General features: G+C 45.3%; 1 protein-coding gene across 2 annotated transcripts in view; it reads left to right on the forward strand.

Moving 5' to 3' along the window:
- KLHL3 (kelch like family member 3) overlaps positions 1 to 27,203 on the forward strand; it is a 129,674-nt gene that overhangs the window by 81,506 nt on the left and 20,965 nt on the right. For both annotated transcript variants that reach the window (XM_004609887.3, XM_055141530.1), the window contains 2 exons: positions 10,673 to 10,789; positions 14,683 to 14,832. In XM_004609887.3, the coding sequence (XP_004609944.1) occupies positions 10,673 to 10,789; positions 14,683 to 14,832 (267 nt within the window). The remainder of the gene's footprint in view (positions 1 to 10,672; positions 10,790 to 14,682; positions 14,833 to 27,203) is intronic.

A 27,203-nucleotide genomic window follows, 5' to 3' on the forward strand; every position in this document is an offset into this window, starting at 1 on the left:
ATTTTGAGACTAAACAAAGAATATTGTAGTTTGGCCTGCATTTTCTCTGGTGAAATCCAGGATTTTATTTCCTCTTAATTGACAACATATTGTTGAAAATTAAACAGCTGGGAGCTTTTGGCAATGAGATGTTCAGATCATGAATGCTAACCCTTTTGAATTTAAAAATATGTTACCTGTTGCAGGATATTGGTTAGTTCTGCTCCCTTTAATTACATTAAATATGATGGGCAATTTCTTGCATGCAAGTAGCTTTTTCTTTCAATAGTATAAGTGAAATATTTGAGAGTGCATTTCAAGTAATACTGGAGATCTTAATTTAAGCTAAAACTGAGTTGCATTTAATGTTAACATTTGCAGAAAACTCAACTCAGTTGATAATCAAATAGCATTTGTATTTGCTATTCAGCTAAATCCACATATGAACAGCAGTATCAGCTCTATTATAACTCACTGCTCTGCTTGAAGCCCAGAGTTCTTTTAACATATATTATAAAATGTAGTTATGTTCAAGCCTTCAAAATGTGAAAAAATGCATCTTAAAATGGAGGAAAGGATATGTGGAATGGTAGTGTTAATGATGAATAGAAGGGATGTTTGACAGTTTGTTGGGATTTGAATACATAGGCTCTGCACTCAGAGCAATTGATTCCAAGTTAGGTTCTACTGCTTTAACAGAGAGCTGACTTTGGACAAGTTATTTCTCTCTTCTCAGTGTATGCTCATGTACAATCAGACATTTGCTCTGTCTTACAGTCAGAGTTACACAGTTCTGATATTTCCTGGATAAGGTCAACCCTCGAGAGTGATAGAGGGTTTATGAAACAAAAAATACATGAGTGAGTTTTCTTTAAAAAATCTTACATAGTCTCAGTTCTCTCACGTCTAAAATGATAATGCATTATCCTACAGGGTTGTTGTGAGGATGGAATGAGATGATACATGCAAAGTGCTTAACACACAGGAAATGTTTATGACTGTAAGAGATGATTATTACTGCCCATACTATGCTGTTATATGCAGTCCTACTCCTATCATAGCTGCTATTACTATCATGATACTCCCTCCAGCACTATGACTATCACTGTCACTGACTGCTCTTATGCTCATTACTATTACTAGTATTATTAATGCTACTTCGTACTTCGTTACTATTGTTTTTACTACTGCCACCCCTATGTTATCAGTTATGACTGTTATCAGTAGTATGCATCTACTATCGATGCTATTACTTTTACTACTACTGCTGTTACCACTGCTGCCACTGCTACTACTTTCTCAAGGAGACACTCTTCCTACGGCCCCTGTTCACTTTCTGGTTAATGTGACTTAGGACTTGGGTGCCTCGCAGGGGCCGAGAGTGCTGATGACCTCCTGCTCCCCACCCCGGCCCTAAATAGGTCTCTGTCATGGCCCAGATACTCACCTTTCAGCATCATTTGTTTTGCCAATGGCTGGTGCTTCTCACCACACCCGAGCTCCTCAAGACTGCTTATGTAGGCCTTGGAGGCCCTGGAGGGGTCAGCAGATATCCCCCAAGAGTGTGAAGAAACTGGGCTGGTGTGGGACAGGGGGAGTGATTTTGACATTCTCCAGGACAGTAAGGACAGATGTGGGAACTGAAGTTAGAGAACGTTGTGGATCTCTGACACTTTCTTTCCTGTTATTCCTTCATGTTGTTTTGTTGAAAATTTTCCATTATGTAAGAGAAGATAAATGGATTTGGCTGGAGTCACCTCTAATTCTTTGGGTTGGACCTTACCGAACTTCAAGAGTTTCCAGAGTAGCGGCTACTCCAGTCCCCTCAGCTCATCTGCCTGGAGGAATCATGGTGTCAGAGCTAAGCTTGTGAGGAGAGCCTGGTTATTGTCTTCCCCTATGAGACCAAAGTTGGTCTCTCGCCACGGACAGCCTCAGTGATCCGGGAATTAACCTGACTGGACAGACACACTTAGGAGCAAAGGTGACTCGAGTTCTAGTGTGGTTTTGCCACTATTTAGTAGTTCCCAGATTTGTTTGAATCTTCACTTTCTCAGCTGGAAACTATTTTCAACTTTTCAAGAGCTCCATGTCTTCTTATGAAACATTGCTGAGGCTTTTCAGAGTGAGAGCTAATGGACAAGGGTCTCATATTTTATGTACAGGTCAGGGAAAAAACTTAAACAAATCAGAATAGAGTCCAGTCTGTTTGAGAACTACAAGTTAGTTTCTCTCCTCATGTATATGATGAACATGCTGTTGTCTCTTGAAACTGTGATCTAAGGTCAAGTTCTTATATTTTCTGGCTTTTGTCTCCTGGGATCCTTAATTTCCAGGAAGTGTTGACCTTTTTTTTTTTTTTTTTTTTTTTTTATCTCCTGGGATCCTTAGTTTCCAGGAAGTATTGGCCTTTGTCTCCTGGGATCCTTAATTTCCAGGAAGTGTTGGCTTTGGTCTCCATTGTTTAGGTTTCGAGTGCTCCAGTTTTCCCTTTTACTGGAGGTTGATCTCTCCAGTGAGCAGCCACAGGTATGAATGTGGACTGGAGTCTGTGGCCTGCAGGCTGGATGCAAATGTTTGCTGCCCCTGCCTAGTCGTGTGATGGAGCAGGTACAATCAGTGCCTCAGCTGAACAGTTTGCTGTACTGCTAACCCTGCAGTCAGTAACAAGCAGGCCTCTAACCTGGCCCTGCCTCAGTGTTACTCTTTTTTGCTTTCCTTGGAGAGTGTAGTTCTTGAGTTCCAATGAACCCAGTCCCGAAACACTGTGATCAGAAATCTTTCTTGACTTCCCACTGTTCCTCAGCACATTTCTCACGTCATTATAAATGTGCTATTTGGGGGCTGGGACTGAACCTCAGTGAAACATGTATGAATGAGACCTGAGTTTTATCCTCAGCACTGCAAAATAACAAAAAACAAAACCAGGCCATTTGTAGTAAACAGAGAGTACAGGGAAGAGTGGTAGTATGGGAGGTAAGGCATGTTGGCCTTGCAAGTGGCCAACCCTAGTTCAATCCCCACCTCCTCCTATGGTCCTCTGGCCATTGCCAGGGGCCAGTCCTGAGCACAGAGCCAGGAATAGCCTGAGCACTGCCAAGTGTGACCTACAAATCCTCCAACCGAAAAAAGTAAGGTCACAGAAGCATAAAGACTAACTTCACAGCTTTATTGCCCCATCCCTGTTGAAGTACTATGATTTACAATGCTGTTAATGATAATTTCATACATATGTTGTTCTAGCACCACACGTACCACCAGTGTGTCTCCCTCCACCAGGATCCCAATGGCCCCTCCCCTCCAAATCTTCCATGCCCTGTAAATTCAGTTCTACACAACTCAATCTTAATAAAGTGAGACACCCACATAATTAGCACCCAAATCAAGTAACAGGCCCTTAAACTCCCTTCTAGTGCCTGTTCTTTTTATTTATTTATTTATTTATTATTATTATTTTTTTATCAGTGACCTGGACCTCTGGCCCCTGTTTTCCCTGTCCTTGAATGTTAGTCTTACACTATTTTTTTATATCTCAAAAATTAAAACAGTCATTCTATATCTGTCCTTCTCCTTCTGTTTCATTTCACTCAGCACGATACTCTCCATGTCCATCCATTTATAGGCAAATTTCATACTTCACTTTTCCTAACGGCTGTGTAGTATTCTGTTAAGTAGATGTGCCATGGTTTATCCAGTCATCTGTTCTCAGGCACTCAGGTTCTTTCCCGATTCTGGCTATGGTGAACAGTGCTGTAGTGGATGAGATGAAGCACAGATGGTGTTTCTGCGGTGTTTTTTTTTTTTAATTCTTTTATTGATTCACCATGTGGAAAGTTACAAAGCTTTCAGGTTTAAGTCTCAGTTATACAATGCTCAAACACCCATCCCTTCACCAGTGCACATATTCCACCACCAAGAATCACGATATACCTCCACCCCTCCCCTCACCTCCCCAGCCCCCCACCCCGCATGTGTAACTGGTAAATTTCACTTTACTTTCACTTTACTTTGATTACATTCAATATTTCAACAAAAAAATTCACTATTATTGATTTGGAGTTTCTTCCCCCTAAAGTCGATCTGCTGAAAAGAAAGCATTTGATAATTTGTTTTCCATTGCTGAGAATGAAGTGATATGAGGTCAGGAGGCCGCATTAGCAGCAGCATAGTTTTGGATTTCTGTATTTTAGTATTTTAGTAACTAAGTCCAGAGAAATGTCTGACAGGAATCGCAACATTGCAAGCTTGTACCTCTCAGCTACTTTATATTCCACATATGAGTGCAATCTTTCTATATCTGTCTCTTTCTTTTTGACTCATTTCACTCAGCATGATACTTTCCATGTTGATCCACTTATATGCAAATTTCATGACTTCATGTTTTCTGACAGCTACATAGTATTCCATTGTGTAGATGTACCAGAGTTTCTTTAGCCAATCATCTGTTGTTGGGCACTCTGGTTTTTTCCATATTGTAGTGCCTGTTCCTTTTAGAGCTGACTTCTTTCATAGATCAGTTTTGCTAGTTTGGTTTTTGTGTTTTTTTTATTCGTGTGTGTGTGTGTGTGTGTGTAAAACAAAATAGTTTTTGTTGAAAGACATTAGGGGAGAACAAGAGAGATGGACACGTGTCCCATTTTTATGTATAAGTAAAGGGGAAAACGGGGAGGGTGTTTTAACAAATCAGATCAGTATCAGGTTTGAGGCAGGGCCGGGCCAGCGGCCTGCTGGCTACTGACTTCAGGGTTAGCAGTGCAGCCAGCTGCTCAGCTGAGGCCTGGGTGTTCCTGCTCCATCACACAACTGCAGGGGCAGCAAACATTTCCATCCAGCCTGCAGGCCACAGACTCTAGCCCACATTCAAGAGAGAACACGGGCTTGGAAAAATAAAACTTGAATGGTGTTTGGAAGGTGATTATAGCAAATACCTCTAATTGTACCCCTCTTGTTTCATTGATATGTTGTGATGACTGGGGTCATCACCTTGTCTGTCCACGGAGATCACCAAGGGTTGCTCCCCTCTGGCTGTGGTATTCACACATGCTTGCCAGGTTTCACTCTTAGCTGAGACTTATGCGTTCTCTGGTGGGGTTCTCCTGGGCTCACTGCCCTGCTCACTCATGTGCTCCCCAGAGGTCATACTTTCTGGCCGTGGTCCTTGCACATCCTTCTATATGTGGTATTCGTGTGGGTTGCCCCGCTTTACATGGTGCTCACACACCCTTGGCTATTGTGTAGCCAGAAACTGCCTGTGGTGCAACAGAACTGCCCCGACTGTGCTTTGCAAGTGGGAGACACTAGAGATCTGAGCTTTCAGCCTCTGCATCATTTGTTCCTCCAGCCTCAGCTTTGCTAATTTTGAACTTGGTCTTCAAGGAATACAAGTGTGTGTATATAGACTTTCCCGTCTTGAGTTTTTCTGCCCAGCATCCCATTTTGTAACACTTCTAATTCTCATTACTCAGAAGGCAGAGGTGATTGGAGGAAATAAGGCTCTGTATCTGCCTCCTTGGCCGCAGCTCTTTATTAGCACATCCCTGGCCCAACCCGGAGGGGAGTGGTGCTCAGCTTAACTCAGGGACAGAGGGAAAACGTGAATCCATACTATGTGGGCAACAGGTTAGGCACAGTGCTTCTGTAGAGTCAAAATTCAAGGCAAGCATGCTGAGGTGAGTGGGAAAGGCCTCACGGTAAAGGGAATACATATGGGACTGTATACTCAAGCTGAAACTAGAGGAAGGGAAATGGGAGCTTCAAAGGCTACTCAGGCTGAAGAAATTGTAGGAATAAGGACATGAGGATTTCGAAGACCTTATTGTGCTGGGAAACGTGACCCGTGTGATGAGAATCCAGGGTCCTTAGATGGCTCATGGGGTTGCAGCAGGAGATGGACTTTCTTTTCCAAATAAGCATTGCCTGTATTTTGTAAAATGGTATATTGGAGGTATTGGGGTTAAAAACCACAATGGCTCCCTGGTAAGATGCACGTAGGAGACAGCAAGCGAACAAAGGTATTAGGTTAAGGAGCTACTAATGTTTTATGTGAGCTTTGTGATTCTCTCAAGGGGAATTGGGGTATGGTGGGAGGTGTTCCCCAGGCTCATTTGTTCCCTGACCCCTTCCCTACAGAATGTTTCCAGCCTGGTGCTAAAGAATACATCGAGGATAATAGTCTTTTTTTTTTCTTTTTGGGTCACACCTGGCGATGCACAGGGGTTACGCCTGGCTTTGCACTCAGGAATTACTCCTGGCGGTGCTCAGGGAACCATATGGGATGCTGGGAATTGAACCCGGGTCAGCCGCGTGCAAGGCAAAAGTCCTACCTATCGCTCCAGCCCCGAGAATAGTCTTGGGGTTGTCTTTCCTTGGCTGCCCCCAGCTGTTCCATGGTCACTGTACTGGTGACTTGACTTTGGGCAGCTGGTTTCATTAGTGCTGATCTGGAGTCCATCTCAGAGGTTTATGTCCATGGGTTCTGGGTCCCTGGACTGGGGCAGAGCTCCGGCGGGCCATGCTTATTGGTTTGGAAATAGTTTTTGTATTACCTTTTTCCTTTAGTGTCCCTATACCACATGGATAATGCCAGTTCAAATCCTTAATCTAAATGTGGTGTGAGTCTGGTGTGGGATCCAGTTGCTTGACGATGAAATTTTTACTGCCCATCCCAAATAAACGACAAGCAGGACAGCCTGCTTCCCATAGTAGATGGGGAGTTCATTGAGGCTCAATTTGGGACACACTGACCACAAAGGCTCAGTGCCCAAATGCTCACACAAAGGGCTTCTGGTCCAGATGATCACCTGAGCTTCCATTCAACTCCCCAACTTGAATTCCTTATTGAGGCATATGTCTTGCTTTTGAGTATGACTCCAATCCTAATATGAGGGCAGGATGTCCCTTTCATGTGTTTGAAGCCAAAAGGACAGATTCCTTCTGAGTCAACTCAGTCCAGCTGTTGACTGGAAGGTGCTCTCCGTCCTGTGTGTCGCTGTGGGTTAGTGCCCTGGAAGTTGTCTTTCAGCTCCTAGACACTTCTGTCAACCATTGCTCCTCAGTCATTTTCCTCCTGCTTTGAGCATCGTAGTGAAAATCCTTGCTGCCTCTTGGCAGTGGTAAAACACCGCAGAGCCAGGGGTGATGTCACATGTGAGCATCATGTTTTGTTCACGTGAACTCAGATAGCTGCCAGGGTGCTGCTGTAGGAGGAGAGCCATGCCCCTAATCATTGCTGCTTTGATTAATTTATTCATTCTCAAGAAAAATATTTATTGAGTGCTAAGTGGCAGATAGTGTGTTAGTCTCGGGAAAGACATCAAACTGATCTTCAAGATCTCTGCCTGTTTGGAACTTCCAGTCACCCCAGCACGACAGATCTCATCAAAGATGAAAGCTAGTGAGCATAGTGCTGCGTGCTGGGGTGGCTGTGGAGGGCGCGGGGAGACTGGTTGTAATGTGCTGCTGTTCTTTTCTCTCTCGGCCTCACTCTTCCCTCGTGTGAATGACTTTGCCTGTAAGTCTGAAACGAAACAACTAGCAGAAAGAGCTATAAGGTTTTGCCCGAAACCATCAGATGACAATATTGTAGGAAAGATGAGTGTAACTGGCTCAGTAAGCCTGGGACCCTTCAAAGGAGGAAATCTCCGTGATAGGCTGACCAGTGTTTAACAGCTGACACAACAACAACAACAACAACAACAACAACAACACATTCTGCTAGTTCTGATTTGTCTGCAGATTCATTGCTAATGTCCATGATGTAAATATTTCCACCAAGGCTGATTTCAAACTGCAAATGCCGAGCAGGGAGGGAACAGGTGCAGCGCGCCCCATCCCCGAACACTATTGCTCCCAGCTGTCGCGGGATGTGGGTGACAGAGTTGAGAGTACAGTTCACACGATTCCTGTTTGCCTTTGGTTTAAGAAACAACAAATCTGACAGAATCATCCTTAGGTTTGGGGGGGTCCCTGGAGGGCTTGGAGGGTTATATTTAGGGCTCTGGGCTTAGGAGATTCCTAGCAAGCCTGCCCAGCCTTTCCAGTCTACTGTGCCACTGAGTTGTAATCTTGCATAGCGTGGGGTTTAGAGGTCTATGCGCAACCCAGGCCCGCTGTTCCTGGCCACGTGACTTGGGACAAGCAGCTAACCTCTTCGAGACTCTTTCCATGCCTATGGAATGTAAACCAGGATCCTGGCTCCCTTGAATTTTTGTGGCTTCAGAGCTCCTCCCTGTACTATGCCCAATGCTGTGCTGGTGGTTATTGATATAGTTCATTCTCAAATCTCGTGTGACAAGTTAGGTGCGTGTGCTGGAGCCTAGCTTGCCCCCGATGTGGGGAAATTCGACTTCTTTACCCCCGTGCTGTGTTTCCGTGCTGTGTTTTGCTGCGACTCGTCCCTGGGTGGACTCTCCCCCTATCTTAGCCACCACCCTGTGGTGTTAACTTGCTCGGTTCTAAAAGCAGGCTAAGTGCCCGGGCTCCCTTTCATGCGGCTTGCAAGAGGGCCTGTTCTGGCCACCTGAAAGCGGCTGTGTGGGCTTGCAAGACCAGCTTCATCTGTGTCCTCAGCCCAGGCTTTGCTTATGCCAGAGAATGAGGAGCCAGAAACCATGACCTCAGGTTTCTTCCAACTGCTTTCCACCTTTTTCATCCCTCACAAAAATCAAAGACATGAGGAAGGTGGCATTTGTTTTCATTTGAAAGGGATGCTCCAAGTATGCTTTGTGGGCCGCTGATTGCTTCATCAAGGGATGCAGGTCGTAGGCTTTCCAGCCAAGTGGAGTTACACCCTAGCAGTTGATATCCTTACCTTTTCTTTTTTTCTTTCTTGGTTTTTGAGCCACACCTGGTAATGCTCAGGGATTACTCCTGGCTCTGCACTCGAGATCACTCCTGGAGGTGCACAGGGTGCTCAGGATTAAACCCAGGTCAAACATGTGCACGGCAAGTGTACTTTCACTATACTTTTGCTCCAGCCCCACCCTTTTCTTATAAAGGCAGGATAGTAAGACTTTCAGGCTGTGGGGGCCTTACTGTCTCAGTCCAGCCCTGCTGTTTTGATTTACAAATGCAGGCAGTGGGCTGAATGCGGCTTGAGGGATGTGGTGTGCCAACCCCTGTTGGCCTCCAGACTTTCGAGGGGCAGCAGAGAGTAACGGGAGAGAGCCTGACCCTGGAGTCGGGCCTCTGTGGAACCCAGCACTGCTGCTTTCTGGCTCAGTGCTTGGGCGAGTCACTTCCTGAGCGGCAGGAATCTCTGCCCCCTGGTGTCCAGTGAGAACATGTGTATGGCGTATGAAGAGGGTGGCCCCGGGGGCTGTGCCTGTGGAGTGCCAGCTGTCCTGCCCTCCCTTGGTACTCCCTAACCGCTGCTTGTCCCCTGCTGGGAATGACTTTCGATGCATGGAAGGCTAACGCTCTTTGGAACTTGATTTACTTGTTTATTTTTCAAGCATGAAGACTAACTGCAAAAAATATGTGGCCTTCTGTAGTCTCTGAGAAGGTCACCGTTGTTGCCTTGTTGCTGAGTGCTGTGGCTTTCACGGCTGAGTAGGTAAACAGTGAGACTGAGTGGAACCAGTTAGACAAGTCAATCTGAAGTAAAGATAAGGTTAAATATCGGCTTTGGTGGACTCAACTTGTTTGGTAGCTTTTATAAGGCGCTGGCTTGCTGATTGATGAGGAAGGCCAGGGTCAGTAAATCCCACCTCTACTCAAGGACTTGTGGGTCATTAACTTGAGCAAAGCTTTCAGCCCATCATCTCTCTGAGCCTGCTATTGTGATGCACATCACAGGCTGACAGCAGGAGGTACGAAGACAGGCTGGTACACTTCTCAGCCTGCAGAAATTCACAGCCTATAGTTAAGGGCAGTGGAAGGATGTACAGATACCCACACTACAAGGCGGAGCCCCCCAGTTGCCCTCTCCCTCCTAACCCTTTGATCGGGGCCTTGACTCTGCCCTGCCCACCAGAATTCCAGTCATATCTTCCTCAGTTCTGCTCTCAGTTCTGGCTTGCACTACCCCCTTCCTTGTTATTCTGAGCTAATTTGTCCTTTCATTCATTAAGAAGGTATTTGAGTAGGTAGGTAGCTTGTGCTTAAAAACACAGAGTAATGCTGAATCAAATGGTTTAGTTACAGATTCCCTGGTCTTTGTGCATATCCAGTCAGACAAAGCCCTCAAAGGAGAGATCAGATTCAAGAAGAAACTGTGCCATGTGCTGTCACCCAATGTCACATTCACCATTACAGTTATTTTTTTGGCAGAGGATATTGTGTTTTTATTCTGTTTTAATTAAACATGGCAGATAAATGAGGAAAGGAAGGGCTGGGAGGGATGTTGACATTGCCCTTTTGATCCTCTCCTGCAGTCTATAAAATTTGGTTCATTGTTACTGCTCTGTATTTCTACCCTTAGATTACTATTGGAACAGAATTTTATTATACAATGAATTTTGATAATTGTTTATTTGAAGTAGCAGATGTGTGGTGGGGGCGGACATTCTCTGAGAGAGCCAGTCAGAAAAGCCTTTGTAGTATTTTTCAATTAGACTTCAGTTTAAGCATCTTTGTGGATGAATTATAACTTAAATTTTTTCCCCAAAGAATAGATTTACTCAATCAGTTAGATTAAGTTGTTTGAAACCAGCTGTTTCCTTGCTTAAATTGCCTGTGTTGATTTCCTTGAAAGGTCTTTGAAGCTGTGATATCATGGATCAATTATGAGAAAGAAACCCGCTTAGAGCACATGGCAAAGCTGATGGAACATGTCAGGCTCCCCCTCTTGCCTAGGGATTACCTCGTCCAGGTAAGTGCTGTGTGAAGAACTACGCACTCCTCTCCTCACCCACACACACGTCTAGATAGCGGGCAGCCCTGACTGTATGGAGGTGGATTGTATGGAGTCTTTTACGGACGGTAGGTATGAACTTAGTGCATTAGGTATGTAGTTTGGTCGTGTAAGGATTCAGAGCTTAGGTTTGAGAATCAGACACCAGTTTCAGTCTTGCCCTACTACTTATTAACTTTAGTTTTTTGTTTAATCTCTTTCAGTTTCTTTTCAGTTTCAGTTTCTTTCAGTTTCAGTTGCTCTTGTCCACTGGAATGATACTGTAATAGAGCTGCACCAGGTTGTTGTGAAGTATTTAGAATGGCCTAACATACATCAAGAAAAGTTAAATGCTTTTATTGTAGATGCCCAAAGCTAGAGGCATCATTTCCTTAGTATTTCTGTGTTAGCTTTTTGTCTTAGTGTTAGGCAATTTGGAGCTCAATTCAAGATGTAAGTCTCCACAAGTATCCAGAAGACGTATTGCTTCCATTTTTTTCCTGAGGAGAAATAGAAAAATTAAGAAGTAATGGGTATTTTTGTGATATCGAAGGCTTCCTCATCTAATCCTTATAATAACTCAACAATGTCTATCCCCTTTTGACACACTTGGGCCTGGGACCTGTGGAGGTTGGAAACTATCTGGAGTTACCAGTTAGCAGGAGACAAGGTCAGGCGGCACATCTGAGTCTGTTGGGCTGTGAAGCACACACTTCCGGTAGCCAGCCTGCCACCTTCACTGTGCTCTATCCTGCTTCCTGTTACCCGGCTTGGTTTGCAGAATAAATGGCAGTAGATGTCCTTAAAAGCAGGCATGGGGAAAAAGTTAGATATATGAACAAATGAAAACAATCAACCAGCCCTCTGCTAACCCTTCCTGGAAGGGTGGGTGTTTGAATCAAGATCCTGGCAGGCCTGGCACTGTCACTTTCTTTTTTTTTTTTTTGCTTTTTGTGTCACACCCAGCAATGTTCAGGCTTTGCACTCAGGAATTACTCCTGGCAGTGTTGGGGGAACCACATAGGATACCAGGGACTGAACCTGGGTCTGCCGTGTGTAAGGCAAACACCCTACCTGCTGTGCTATTGATCCAGCCCCGGCACTGTCACTTTCCAGGCATAGAATGCTGGGCGAGCACCCACACTTCCTTAGATCTCATTCTTCTCCTCTGGCAAGACTAGCACCCATCTCGTATTGCTTGGGGAAGATAGGATAATCTGTGACGCCTCCAGCATACTGTGGGTGCATGCGGAACCGCTGCTATCTTTACCGCCACTGCTGCTTCTGACCTGGCAGAGGACGGTGACTTCTCACACGCATTTACCAGGTTCTGTTGCTGTTGGCTCAGACCTAAGGAGTCAGGACAGGCCCCCCTGAGTTTCCCAGGCTAGCCCGCCAAGGGACAGCCCGCCCCTCTGCAGCCTTCTGCACTTCGGGCGCACCAGTGCCACCTGGTGGCGACACATCCTGCCCTGAGAGAAGGTCCCCTAGGCAGAGGAACTCGGGGTGGCCCTGGCTTGTGTCACCTCCACAGTCTTGTGGGAAACAGACCCCAGCTGCCCACAGGCTCCAGCTTCCTCAGTCTCCTTCTTCAGAAGGCGAAGGACGGCTGTGAAGCCGGGATTCAGAGAGACCCGAAGGGGCCGTGCTGATCCCTACCGTGCCCTCTCTCAGGTCTCCACAACTGGAACTTAGCCTTGACTCAGTCTTGGATTGTTTTGCTCTGGTGGGGTTTGATCTGGAGAAGACAGGTCAGAGGCAGTGGGCATGCAGGCTGTTGGATGGGACCCTTTTTTCGTGACTGCCTCTTTTTAGAGTAAGCTCTGTTAGTTCTAGTAGCTGCTTTCCTGACACCCATTTAACTCTGCAGCTCAGCAGGTTGACCCATGGGTTGGTTCTGGTAGGGGAGGAGGGGGAGAAGGAAATGAACTTCCTGGGTGGGCAAAGCCATGGCAGCACTGGCTGGTTCCTGGGGGCAGGTGTGCTGTATTGTTTTTTATAGCTAGAATTTGCCAGGCTTTTCTGATATGTTGTATGTCATACTAAGTGTGTAATCTGACAGGCACATTTTAAAGTTTGGTTGTAGTTTGGGTTTCATCTTTTCAGTGTTGCTGACTTTGTGGTTTGGATATATCACTGTAGCACACCCCCACATTGCTGATGTATCTGAAGCCCTTGACTCCTGCTCCCTTTAGGGAGATTTTCATTCGATTGAAAGGAATTCTTTGGGAGAAGTGGCTGTTCATGCAGTTCTCCTTGCTCTCTGGCTTTTTAGACATCCGTTTCCACCATTTTAGTAAAAATTCTCCCTCCCTCCCTCCCTCCCTCCCTCCCTCCCTCCCTCCCTTCCTTCCTTCCTTCCTTCCATCCCCACTCCCCGCCCTGCCTATTACTTGGGGGTTCATTCCCAAGTATGTGGGGAGTGGGTACCTGGGCCATGCTTAGGGGTGTCAGTGGGTGCTAGGAATTGGACTCAGGGTCTCATACAGGCAAAACATCTGCTCCACTCTGGGCCTCCACTGTCGGCTCTCATTTTTAAATTTTTATTATTTTTTAGCAGACTCTTAAAGTTTATGACGTGTACCTCTGACAGCGCATCAGTGATAGGGTATAAGGAACAAACACCAAATACTTGGGCCTTCTTTCCTGCCAGCTCCCTGCTGCATCCTAGGTACAGCCACGACCAGGAGAGGCTTGGCCAAGCCTTCTGCGTGGTGAGCTAGGGGGCCGGGAAAATTGAAGCCCTTCTCATTTTCCCACTGGAACCCTTGTCTAGTTTAATTTTCATTCCAGAGTCCAGTACTAGCTGGCCACTCAGGCACTGGTCAGTGGGAGCAGCTGAACGGGGTTGCCCAACAGCCCCGTGATGCTCCAGCGAAGAACCTGAGAAGCGGCCTCTGAAGACTCTGGGCCCCTCTAGGCAGCCTCACGCCCGCTCAGAGGCAGCCTTGGCCAGGAAGCACTGAGGCACACATTTGCCGAGTGCCCAGCCAGGGCCAGAGCTCTTGAGTGGGAGGTGAAAAACCCTTAGTTCCAGCTTCCTGGGTTCAAGATGAGGTCAGTGAATGGGACTTTTGTGCTGGACAATTTTTTCTGCTCGGGCGTCTCTGGCTGATTTTCTTCCTGAGGCGGTCACTGGAAGGAAATGGAAATGCATTTTCCGTCTTGACTTACTTTCTCTCAGAGTCTCCGAGGGCTTCCTGCTATTTCTTGCCTCTTTTCTTTCCCCTCCTCCTCTCAATATTTATCTGAACAGTGTTAATGCCTTTGGACCAGGAGGAATGCGGGAAGAGGCTTCCAGGACCATTAATCGATTTTGCTCTGCTTTATCTCATTTAAACCTGCAAACACACACACTACCAGTGAGGTTGTAGGTTGCTTTGCCCATTTCATAGAAGAGGAAGCTTGAGTCTCAGAGGAGTCACATGTCATGCTTAAATTTGGGGAGAGGGGGGTAGGAAGCCACATTTGGAAGTGCTCAGGACTTTTTCCTGCCTCTGTGCTCAGGGATTGCTCCTGGCGGGGCTCAAGGGACTCTCTGGGTGCGCAGGAATCAAGCCCTGGTCAGCCACGTGCAAGGCTAGAGCCCTACCCACTGCATTGTCTCACTGGCCCCAGTGCTGAGATTTTTATCTCTGTTTTAGCCTAAATTTAACAAACTCTGCTGCGCACTTGACTCACCGGAGGCAGACAGTGAGTGCTAACGTCACGGACTCTTGCTTGTATAGAGTTGCTGCTCAGTGCCCACTTCCTATAGTGCTCTGGGGGTGAGATGCCAGGTGTGGGCATAGCGGAGTGCGTTGACTTACTCATCGCAGGGAGACAGCCCCGGATGGCTTGGCCTCAGCATGACTATGGCTTGTTATCCCCAGACAGTCGAAGAAGAAGCACTGATAAAAAATAACAACACCTGTAAGGACTTCCTCATCGAGGCCATGAAATACCATCTCCTGCCCCTGGACCAGAGGCTCTTGATTAAGAACCCCAGGACCAAGCCCCGGACTCCGGTCAGCCTGCCCAAGGTAAGCCTCAGCCCAGCCACTGCCGCATGGGGACACACACCCGGAGACACACACGCCCTTCCTCTGCTGCCTCCTGTCTCTCCTCCGCCAGGGCTGTCCTCCTTCTCAGTTGCTTTTCCCACCTACAATGGTGTCTGCTGGTTCCTTTTGACTCTCTTGCTACCATGCTCCTGGGGGTCTTCTCTCCCTAAAAATTCCAGGGTAACCTCCTGTGTCATTGGAGAGGTCTGAGAATGACTCGGAGCCCTTCCCTCATCTCTCCTTGTGCTCTGTGGATTGTGCTCATCGACAGTCCGCAGAGCAAATAGGAAATGATGGTTGGGTTCTGGTGAGGAGCACCAAGGGGACGGAAAGGGGCATAGAAGGGACCCCAAAATCAAAACTTTCATGAGTAGTGGCTTCGCTTTCCCTGCAAATCCCTTCCCCTCGGGTCCTTTCCACGCAGGATGAAGACAGAGCTCTAGGAGACCTGTAAAGGCCTTTCTGACTGCACGTTCCAAGTGTTTCTAGGATGCAAACCTTACACCTGGGGGAGATCCCGGCTGCCTCGAGAGAGGACAGAATGGGGAGTGAGTGGTTTTGGTGCACAGCTGTGGTGTGGGCAGCTTCAGGAGATGACTAAGACCACTCTTTCTCCTCCTGCTCTGTCTCATTGGCTGCTCATGCCCTTTCCTGCTGCCTCCAGAAGGATTTCACAGGGTTAGAGAAGCCATGTAGGAGATGTGTGGATTCTCCAGGGTCCTGGAGAACAGAGTGCTTAAAATGTGAAGGAAGGTTATAAATATCCAGCTAATAGTACACATAGCTGACATTTAGTGAGCATCTACTAAGTTCCAAGCAGCAAGCTCAAGGCATCATGTGTATATTTAATTTAATTGCCTCAACAGCCCTGGGAGGTAGAGACAATTACTCTACAAAGAGAAAATGGAGGTTCAGAGAGATAAAGTAACTAGCCCATGAGCTCACAACTAATGAGTTAGATCCAAAATTTGACATCTCTCTCCAGCCCGAGCCAGCATTTGAAATGAATCTTCCTCACCTTCCAAAATCGTTTTCTGAACCTGTCCCAGACTTTACCTGGCCGTAGCCTTGTGCACCTGAGCGTGTATTCCTGAGGCTCGGCTGCAGAGCACGGGCCTTTTCTAGGAGGCTCATTTGCCTGTCACATGTGGATATCTTTTGTTCTCTGAAATGTCACATGGAAACTTCTCTGTTTTTCAAAAGTGAAAATAATTGGACTTTCTTTAATCAGAACCATGTGTTCATTTAGATTATTACAAGGGCTCTGCAATTTTGAAACACACAGCTGACTATGGCTGTCGTCATCGTGAATTTTCCCCAGACTTTCCTCTGTGAACTTATTCTTACATATATAACAACTTTCACTTTTGGGTAAATGAAATTTTGCTGTACAGATTGAAATAATTTTTTCCCACTCCGCTAGTTGTTAATAGAATATTTTCAATGTTACTAATATAGTGAAGTTGTTATTTAAATTGTAATATGTCCATGATTTTAAATTATATTTATGTACCATTATTTTATTTGCTTAACTTATTTTTTGATTGACTTGACAATAATTTCTCTTGGTGGAGAGAAGTTTGGGCCACACCTGCAGTTTTTGGGGACTATTCCTAGTGTGGCGCTGAGGTGTCACTCTGGCAGTGCACAGGAAACCAGGTGGTGGCAGGGACTGAAACTGGATTCCAGCCCGTTAGCATTTCCTTGTCCTACTTTCCAGTTTTTAAATATTACAGCCATTTATTTGTCAGATATTAGTTTAAGATGGCATTTTATTTAAGTTTGCTTTCCTTTCATTAGATGAAAGTCATCTTGGTTTCGTGTCATTATTGGCATTTGAATTTTGGGGGGTAATTTTCTGTATTTTTGCCCAATTTCTATTGGATTGTATGTTTGTTTTAAAATTAGTGGCTTATAAGGGCCTTTTGTAACCTAAAGAAGTTGGACCTTTGTCTGTATCAAAATGTTTTTCTTTGTATTCAGTTCGCTTCTAAACTTGTCAGTAACAGTTTTTTAAATCCAAGAAACACTTTTGTTGGTTTGTTTGGGGGCCACATGTAGTGGTCCTCAGGGCTTACTCCTGGCTCTATGCTCAGGGATAACTCTTGAATATCCAACTGATGGTATACATAGCTGACATGTGTGCTAAGTGATATTGGGGAGACTTGGGGGCTCAAATGTGGTGCCAGTGATCAAACCTAGGTTGACTGTGTGCAAGGCGATGCCCCGTATTAACTTTGTGACTGAAGAGACTTTTATTTTGTTTTGGGGCCACACCCAGTTGTGCTCAAGGCTTACTCCTGGTGCTCAATTAGCACTCCTGGTGATTTCTGGGACCATATGAAGTACCTGGGATCCAACGTAGGTCAGTCGCATGCAAGGCAAACACCTTACCTCTGTCCACCCCTTCCCCTGAAACTTACAGGTAGTCAGATTGATTTCTCGTCCACTTTAGTGGCTATGCTTTGCGTCAAGCTTTGAAATTATTTCTCTACTCTGAGATTTAGAGGAAATTACTCCTACGTTTTCTTCAGATGCTCTCATTACTTCTCTTTAACAACTCAAATCACTGATGCATTTAGAATTTATTTTGGTGTAAGAAGCGAGGGTCGAGGTCCCTCCTCTGCTTACATTGCAGTTGATGAGCTGGATCCAACCCAGAGCAATTTTATGAAATAATCTTTATCTGTCCCATGGATTTGAAGAACACCTTCACTGTAATCTGAGTTTCTGTAGGCTTTTTGTCTGGAGAATATTGATTCTAAAGTGCACCGTTGTTGCACATGGCAAAGGGCATCACACCCAAGGACAGGGTGTGTGTGGAGAGGGCGTGTATGTTTGGGTGTCACCTGTGGGTGCTGTTTCTGGGCTGCTTCCAGCCTAGGGCTCCAAGGGGGGTCTCAGATATGCTTAGTGTGGAACCACCCTTGTTTGCCCCCTGCCACCTTACCTCTGGAGGAAATGGCCTCTTTTCAGAATGAAGACATTCTGATTTATGGGTTGCTGGAATCATAACTTCCTTTGAATTGGTTGAGGGAATAGAGAGACTCTTTACCCCTGACTAACATTTGGCTAACGTTAGTCTCTAGTGTTCAACATGCTTCTTAAACTCTGCTCCAGTTGCTTTTGTTTGGGTGATAAGGAGTGACCCCCATTGTGTGTTTGAGGAATGGGGTGTGCTGAGGGAATCTCTTTGAGGACAGTCACATTTTATGTTCCCTCAGAAATCGTCACAGTAACAAAGCAGTTCTGTTCTTTCTTCACAGAGAGGTTAAGTCAGTCACTCCGTTTCAGCTGCAACGTGCAGACTGATGGTTTAAGCCAATGTCTTTACTACTCCATATCCTATTTTTTTCTTTTATATCAAACTGTTTCACTAGGCTTATTTAGGTTTTGATAGCAGGTGAGAACTATGTCTTTTTTTTAAAATCAGAAAATGTATTTTAATTAGCACACTATAACATTTCATTTATCTTATTGCTGAGACACTTTCTTCCCTTTTAATACAAAAGCTTTGTATGTTTAGAAGCAGTTTTAGGCTTGTAGAAAAATTAGAAGATACAGAGATTTCCCATTTGCCTTCTGCCCCACATGTCACAGGTCACAGCCATTAGCTATGACCCAGATTGTTTTCTAATCAATTCATATATACTGAGATATAATAACTTATACACGTGACTCTCACTCCTTTTAGGGGTTCAGTAGACAGACTTCGACGGATGCATTGAGCCATGTAACTATACTCACAGTTACATATAGAAAGTTGCTCAAAAAAGGTTGGGGAAATAGCTCAGTGCAGATAGGCCTTGTATGTGGAGGCCCTGGTTTGGTCTCCAGTCCCATACATTCTCCCAGCACTGCCAGGTCTGACCCTTGACCCCTCTAGTCATGCATAGCTCATGAGTTCCCTTAGCACTGCTGAGAGGTCCCTTCGACCCCCCAAAATGAAATTGCTGTTATTTTTCAAGATGGTTTACAGTTGTACATTCCCACCAGCAATGTATGAGTTCCAGTTAGTAAAGTCTTACTGCTGCTTGTACTATTATTTTTATGGAATTTGATATTTGTTGATATCTCACTATGATTTTAAGTTGCATTCATTTAATGACTAATTATATTGAGAATTTTTTTCGTGTGCTTACTGTCATATGTATTCTTCGGTGAAGTGTTGCTTCAGATATTTTATCCTTGTTAAATTTGGGTTACTTTTTTTTTCTTAATTGTAGCAGTTTATTATATACTGTTGATACCTGTGTATAATCAGATACATATTGTGAAAATATTTTTCCAGCCTATGCCTTGTCTTTTAATTTTCTTAACATTCTCTTTGAAAGATCAGAAGCTTTAAATTATATTGCTTTCTGTAGTGATTTATGTATTTTGTGTTCTGTCTAACAAATCTTTGCCTAATCTAAGATCACAAAGTTTTTCTCCTGTGTGTCCTTGTAGAAATTCTAAGTTTTAAATTTTACATTTAGGTCATTGGGTAATTTTTATATTCTTTAAAATTATTATTATTATTATTATTATTATTATTATTAGTGCCTGGGTCAAACCCAGGCCCTCACACTGCAGAGCAAATGTTTTACCACTGAACCTCATTCCTGATCCCACAATTTTCTTTGCAGTGTGAGGTAACAGTCAAGGTTTATTTGCTTTGTAATTGAATATCAAGTTGCTCTACAGCATTTATTAGACATTTTCCTTACTCTATTGAATTACTTTGGCACATTTGTTGTAAATAACCAAATATGTGTGTATTGGCTTGTCTTTGGAATCAATTCTGTTTCATTTCTTTTTGTTGATCTTCACACATATACCTTGTAGTAATTATTATGGACTTTATGTAAGTCTTGGAAATTAGGTAGTGTGAGTCTACCAAACTTATTTTTCAATGTTTTGAAATTCTGGGTCTGGAAATTTGAAATTCTGGGAATTCTGGGTCTCTCACATGTTCATAAACATTTTAGAATCAGCTGCCTATTTCTACAAAGAAGTCTGGGGAGAATTTGATTGAAGTTGTAGTATATTTTTAGATCAATTAGGGGAAGTTAACATTTATACTAAATTTTCTGATCCACAAACCAGTTTATATTTCTGTTTCTTTACATCTTATTTCATTCCCCTCAGTACCATCTTATAATTTGCAGGTCTTTAAGTTTTATTTCTAATTATTTCACAATTTTTGAAATAGTGCTATTGTAAAAGCTTTCTTTTGAATTTTTTTTTTCTTTTTGGATCACACCCCGTGATGCTCAGGGGTTACTCCTGGCTCTGCACTCAGGAATTACCCCTGGCGGTGCTCGGGGGACCATATGGGATCCTGGGAATCAAACCCAGGTTGGCCGCATGCAAGGCAAACACCCTACCTGCTGTGCTATTGCTCCAGGCCCCCTTTTTTGAAATTCTGATGTAAGAAATTGTGAATTGGGCCACTGCTGGTGGTGCTCAGGCTCAACTTCAAGTCTAACTTCTAATAGTTTATTGCTTATATGTAGAAATAGGGTGAGTTCAAAAGGTTATTTGATGGTGGAGTGGTCAATTTGCTGAGGACTTCGTTGATTTCTGAAAATTAGCCAGGTTGGGAGATAACTTAGTGCACTGGGCTGACCCCTCAAGGAGGTTCTGAGGCTTTCCTAGAGTGGCAGCTACGCCACTCAACCGCAGGCTCCGGAGTGCTCCACCACCAAGCTGTGTTCGGGACTTAGTTTGCTTCTGGCACAGGCTGGGCGATAGCCTGTTTTCATGTGTGAGAGATGTATTCTTCAAGAAGAAATGGCTTCATAGCAAGTTGGAACTGACCATTTCTATCACCTCTTGATTTTCCCCACTGTTTGTCCGCTGCCACATGTGTTTTTTTTTATGGGTATAGTGAGTAGTTATGTCTACCTGCAGATCATCCTTTGATCCCTAATGTAGCATGCCCACAGAGCTTGGCCTCAGCCCAAGGTCCCGTATTGAGAGAATCCAGTTGTCATTCCTCAGGGTATAGAAGGGTTTTCTTTCTTTCTTTTTTTAAATTTTTATTTAATTTTAATTTTTTAATTTTTTTAATTTTTATTTTTTAATTAGTGAGTCACCATGAGGGTACAGTTGCAGATTTACACATTTTTGTGCTTGTGTTTCCCTCATACAGTGTTCGTGAGACCATCCCCCCACCAGTGTCTGTTCTCCACCACCAGTGAACCCAGTATCTCTCCCACCCCCCAATCCCATTCTCCCCTGTAGAAGGGTTTTCAATGAAAAGCATTTAGAAGAACACACACACGTTATCAATCCATTAATTTATTAACTCACTCACTCAACACACTTCCCGTGAGAGGTCAGGCAGGAGGCGAGGTGTTGGAGCCATGATGACTATTCTGAGGCCAGATGTAATTGCCCCCAGTGGGTGTAGGTAAGACTCTAGGAGCATGGAGGCAAAGGGAAGGGTTCCCATGGGAGGCTACAGCTATTTCCAAGATCAAACATAAGTTGCCTGTGAGAGAGAACACCCAGAAACTGGTTCAGATACCTGCGGGAGACGATAAGCAAATGCCCTCCATGGCCACTTAGAGTCGTTTGTACTTTGGCCCATCCCTCGGCCATTGCCCCGTGCACCAGCGGCACTAGCCATGGCCCTGGTAGAGCTGTTTCTTTCTGTGGCTTTTGGGCCACACCTGGCTGTGCTCAGAGCTTACTCCTGGCTCTGTGCTCAGAGAATCACTCCTGGAGGGCTTGGAGTACCATATGGGGTGCTGTGAAACAAACCCGGATGGACCACATGCAAGCGGGGTTGTGGGTGCAGGAGGGACAGGTCAGGACTACGTATCCTGGCAGAGGTTAGGGCCAACAGGGATGCTGCCCTGCTGGGCCCATGACCCTGCATGAAATGAAACTCTGTAGAGATGTGGTCCTGTGTAATGACACTGAGGAACATCACATTGGGGCTGAGGATGTGGAGCTGTTGGAGACATGAGCCTGTTCTGAGCTGTTTCCATATATTTTCATTGTGTTTAAGACAGAACAATATATACATATATATGTGGATATATATGTATATACACACACAAAAGCTTTTTAATATTCACAACAACTTTGGAATTTCCAGCATTGTAGAAAACTGAGATTCTGTGAGTGGCTTTTCCAGAGCTTCACAGCTAAGCGGTAGTAAGTGAGGGCTGGGACCCAGGACTGGCCAACTCATAGCCTACACTTTTGACCACTGCACAGTACCAATTGTACAGTGATGATCGTAGCACATCGTAGCACATCTCAATTTCCCAGCACTTAGGATGTGTCAAGACTGGGCAGGTTGATTTACAGTTACATAATTTCCATACTTGTAATTATCCTAATTTTACAGATGAGGACATTGGAACTTGGATCGTGCCACCTACTCATTAGGTCTCACTTAACTGCCTCTGCATTACAAATGAGCCTAAGCTATTGGCTTCATACAACAGACAGTCTTTGCTCAAAGGTTTTGTGGGCTGATGTAGGACCTCTCAGGAAGTTGACGTTAGTCTATTAGTGGGGACACAATCAGCTCAAGCCTTGTTGGGGAAAGCTTCTAAACTCACTCATGGGTTTCTTATAGGCAGTGGTTCCTCGTCCTATGGGCTTTTCATAAGCTTCTTGATTGTCTTATGACTTGGCAGCTGGCTTCTCCTAGAGACTGGGGTGTGTGTGTGTGTGTGTGTGTGTGTGTGTGTGTGTGTGTGAGAGAGAGAGAGAGAGAGAGAGAGAGAGAGAGACAGACAGACAGACAGACTGAGCTGAGGGAGGGCAGGAGAGAGAGAGAGGAGAGACAGAGACAGAGAGAGCACACAAGCACCCCCTAGAGACAGAAGCTGCAGATCTTTATCACCTGCTCTCAGGAGTGATGGCTTATCACGTTTTGCTCTTACATGTTTGGGATAAGTGTCACCAAGTCTAGAGTTCACTCAAGGGGTGGGGAATGAAGTTCCATGTGTTGAGTGGTGGAGTATGAATGGATTTGTGATATACCTTTGAGTCGGGCCTGAAATAGCTGAGCCAAGGTTCAAGCCCAAGGTGACTGATTCCACATCCTGTGCTCCCCACACAGCGGCGGGCATGCAACCTATGGTTTCACATATGCAAGACAAGTGAAGGGCTCTGCCCACAAACCCTGTCTGCAACCAGGCCCCATGCCCTGTGCTTTTGACTCCAAACCTCACAGACTCGCTTAAGCTGAGTCTAGGACCAAAGGAGGCTGAAGGGACAGGAGACACATTCTGGTCTCCTGCCTCCTAGGGGGGTTTAATGCGAATAGGTCCCTCAGAGAAAGCAGGATAGATATATGTCAGCAAAATGAGTAGCGGGAGAGGAACATTAGGACATAATTGTTGCAAAGCCAGCCCTGGGAAGTCTAGATTGGGCTGTTATGAATTTAGTCAAATGGACTCTGACAGAACCAACTTGGAGAAGCCACGTAGTGAGATAGGTTTGCACCGTTGTCTGCCTGCCAGCTGAGCCCCCTCCTTGAAGCAAATAGGGTTCCTCCCGGGGAGGGCAGCAGAGTGAGGGATGTTTTCTCCTGAGCTGCATAGGCTGGATCACAGTGACCCATTCAAACTGGAACAGCTAATAGCATCAGCCTGGCTCCCACACATGCCTCATCCAGCACTTTCCCCGAGCCTGGGTTGCCATGGACAGCCAGAGGCTATCTCTCAGCCTGGCAGAGCCCACCTTCAACGGGCACCCCATGCCACAGATGGCAGCAGAGAAATGAGGCTCTGGGAAGATGCAAATGAAACCTTTGGAGATGTACTGAGCCTGGCACTTTTCACTGTTTCGGTACAGTCCTGTCGACAGCTCTAGTCAGCTCTTTAAAAACGACACCAAAAAGTCATTTGTGCTGCAAGTGGGCGTCTTCCTCCCTAGGCAGCTATGTCATCAGTCAGGGTTGGAAATAGAAACTTTGGGCAGGGTGAATAGCTGGACTGGCACCTGGGCCAGGCCACATGTTGACATGTGCCCCAAGCTCCAGGAAAGTCCCCCCCGCCCCCAACCTGGAATCTGTGATGCTTACCTTCTCCTTCGCAGATCACCTGTGACCTTTTCTACCATTTTTTGGGAGTCTTTTATCAGCGTTTTCGTGGTTAATTAGAAGTTTATTGTAGTTTAGGTAATGTGGTTACAATCGTGTTAACATGGATGTATGGCAAGTTGGCAACTGTTTTCCACAGTCGTTCTGGTGCTGGTGTTGATCTGATAATCGAAGCTAACATTTCACATGTGCTAGTTACCAAGCATGGTGCTGAGTGCTTCCTCCGCACCTCTGGGCACCATCTGGATACAGGCAATGAAGGTGGAGGTAAGGACCTGCCCGGGGCCTCACAGCTGCTGGGTATGGGCCACTTTTCTCCCACTCCTCTCCCCCGTGGTCTTGCTCCCACCTGGTGGGTCCGCCACCCTTATTGCTGTTGCACCGTGGCTGTCTGTCCTTGCCTGGAGCACCTGTTGCTCAGGAGCCTGCGAGGATGCATCTTCTGCCTCCATCTGGACATGCTCCTTCGGATGTTTTTGGTGTTAGCCCTGCGGCCCCACGCACCAGGGTAAGAGAGAATCTCGCTTCCTGCCCTGGCCCGAGGGACCGACTGGCTGGGCCTGCCTCCTGCCCAGCTCACCGGTCATGGAAGAGTGTGGACAGAATTCTCCTCTTGCCTGACGACTAATGTGTTGTTCCTCCTACCATAGAGGAGAGTCAGATGACTGATGGGTGAAGGTTAAGGTCTCAATTCTCTTCACCAGCTGTTGCCTTCCTAGAAGGGTCCCCCATGTAAGGGGGCTCTCGGAGTGGTACCCAGTGCTTTCACACACAGCAAGCATTGTCCTTGTGAAAGAGGTGGCAGGGATCACTATCTAAAATTTGTCTGGTTCAACTGGGAGTGCCATTCCCTCCTGTGAATCCAGGCCACCTCGGGGTCTCCCTAAAGTCAGTGGCCATGTGATTTTCTGAAATGAGAGGGCTTTTCTTGGGAATTGGCCAGTAGCCACTCCCTCTCCAACAACACTCCAGAACTCTTCCGTGCCTTCAAACAAGAGATAACAGACTTGGGGCCAGGATGCTGATGTGTTCGGCAAGACCTAAGCACTTTGCAGTGCTTGAGCAATAATGAAATAATACTTGGTTTAGCCCAGATTATTTACATCTGCCATCTATTTGTTCTTATTAGCCTGAAACCAGTTTGCTTATTGTGATTCTTGCATGGGGGTTTTAAAAACTCACTCTAGGGAGTTTTTACCTAGGGTTACTTTGGAGGATAAATGTTAAATATTATGATCACGAAATGTGCTGGACTTCTCCTAAATGCATCAAAACTTTTAGGAAATTTTGGATTGGGGAATGTTGGGAAAACAAGAAATCATACCTACGAAGCTCCTTGGATCTGAGTTTTTTTTTTTTTCTGAAAATCTCAAATGAGGGCTTTTGGGAGAGAATGGATCTTGTATCTTTCTGCCCTGATGCCGTAGTCTTGCTGACGTAGCTTCGACTTCATAATTTCAGAGATGTAATGCGTGTAGACTTTGGGGAATAGTCATCTTTGTCTAATTTTTTGCTAAGATTGGGTATCTGTGGAAACAATTGTCCTTTATTATTCAAGATTCGAAATCCATTTGAATAGCTCTCCATCCTCCTGTATCAAGGAACGTGCTGCTCCTGGATGGCCGCCTCCTGTAACACCTGCCACAGAAATTGGATTTCCCTGGGAGAAGCAGGAAATGTACCTCCTTGGCCCTCTGCCTTGAGCTGCCTTCACAATTTCAGAAACAGGTGGTCCTACCCATCAGCACTGCTAATTTCTCTTTCAGATTATTGTGCAGGTTATGCATATGAACTGTCATGCCTTACCAGTAGTTTTGTAAGCTCAAAGGCAAATTTATTTAAAATTTTTTTCCTGGATTACTTTTGTGTTTGTACTTGGTTTTACTTTGACATGACTTTTTTTGGTGGGGGGGCATGATTTTTATATTGTTTCTGTGTAACTCTGCAAATTGTCCGAGATGAGTGCTGAATTTTCTCCATTATGACCATGCTTCTCCATTCCTGGCAGAAGACAGTTTCTGGGGCATGATGACCTTCCCTGAAAGCTTTGCCTTTTAAAAAATTTCCAGCAGGAGCCTCAAAGCTTGTATGAAAAATTGGCAGCCTTTTTTCTTGTGATTGAATAAAACATGGGAGAGGCACTCTCTCTCTTTTAATTGTGTTTCTTTTCCTCAGAGTTCCTCTAAATTGTAATCTGGTGTTCCAGCATGTCTTAACTGCCTCCCCCCAACTGATGACATTCTTGCCCACATACTTCTTTTTTTTTTACTTCATTAAACATTTATTTATTTTATTTATTATTATTGAATCACCATTAGATACAGTTACAAAGCTTTCATGTTTGAGATTCAGCCATACAGTGATCGAACACTCATCCCTCCACCAGCACAAACTTTCCATTACCAATTCCCCATGTCCCCCCTACCCCAGTTCTCACCCTCCCTCTATGGCAGACAGTTGCCCAGATACTCTCTCTCTCTCTCTCTATTTGGGGGCATTATAGTTCACTTGAGTTTTCCCACCACCATTCAAGCCTGCCTTCCAGGGGCAGCCGCTAGATCATTCATTTCCCATTGTTCATTTTGCATATCATGAGAGGTCTTACACGGCCATGTGCATCTGAAATTCTAAGACTATAAATGATTGGGTTCCAGAGACATCTCTGTATTCCATTTTGGGATTCAATTGGGAGCTTCTGGGCCCAGGCTGTTGGTGCGCCAAGATGGTGCCTGGGGGCGGGTTGTGGGCGTGACTTCCAGCATCAAGAGCGCCGGGAAGCAGGGGTGAGATTGCCCGACTCCACTGCCGCTGGGCCCACGTACTTCTTTGCATGAAACTGTGAATCTTGTGTTTCATTGTTTGCAACATACTATTTTTCTTCTTTATTACTCCAAATAAATACTGTTTTTTTTTCTTTTTGGGTCACACCCAGTGATGCTCAGGGGTTACTCCTGGCACTGCACTCAGGAATTACTCCTGGTGGTACTTGGGGGACCATATGGGATGTTGCCGATTGAACCCGGGTTGGCCGCATGCAAGGCAAATTCCCTACCCCTGTGCTTTTGCTCCAGTCCCCCAAATAAATACTTGAGTCTTCACTGTTACCTGGTCCCTGGAGGCCCTCAGGTCACCTAGGTGATAAGGCCTCAGAGCAGTGCCCTATTCAGATGTGTGTGTATGTGTGTGTGTGGCAGGGGAGGAGGGGCAGGGAGGGTGGGAAGCCAGCTCACCAGAAGGCCAGAAGGGCTTGTGTGAGCTCAGAGAAGGGGCTGAAATCATCACAGACTTGGAGGTCAGA

Source organism: Sorex araneus, chromosome 6 (assembly GCF_027595985.1).
Source record: "Sorex araneus isolate mSorAra2 chromosome 6, mSorAra2.pri, whole genome shotgun sequence".
NCBI lineage: Eukaryota > Metazoa > Chordata > Mammalia > Eulipotyphla > Soricidae > Sorex > Sorex araneus.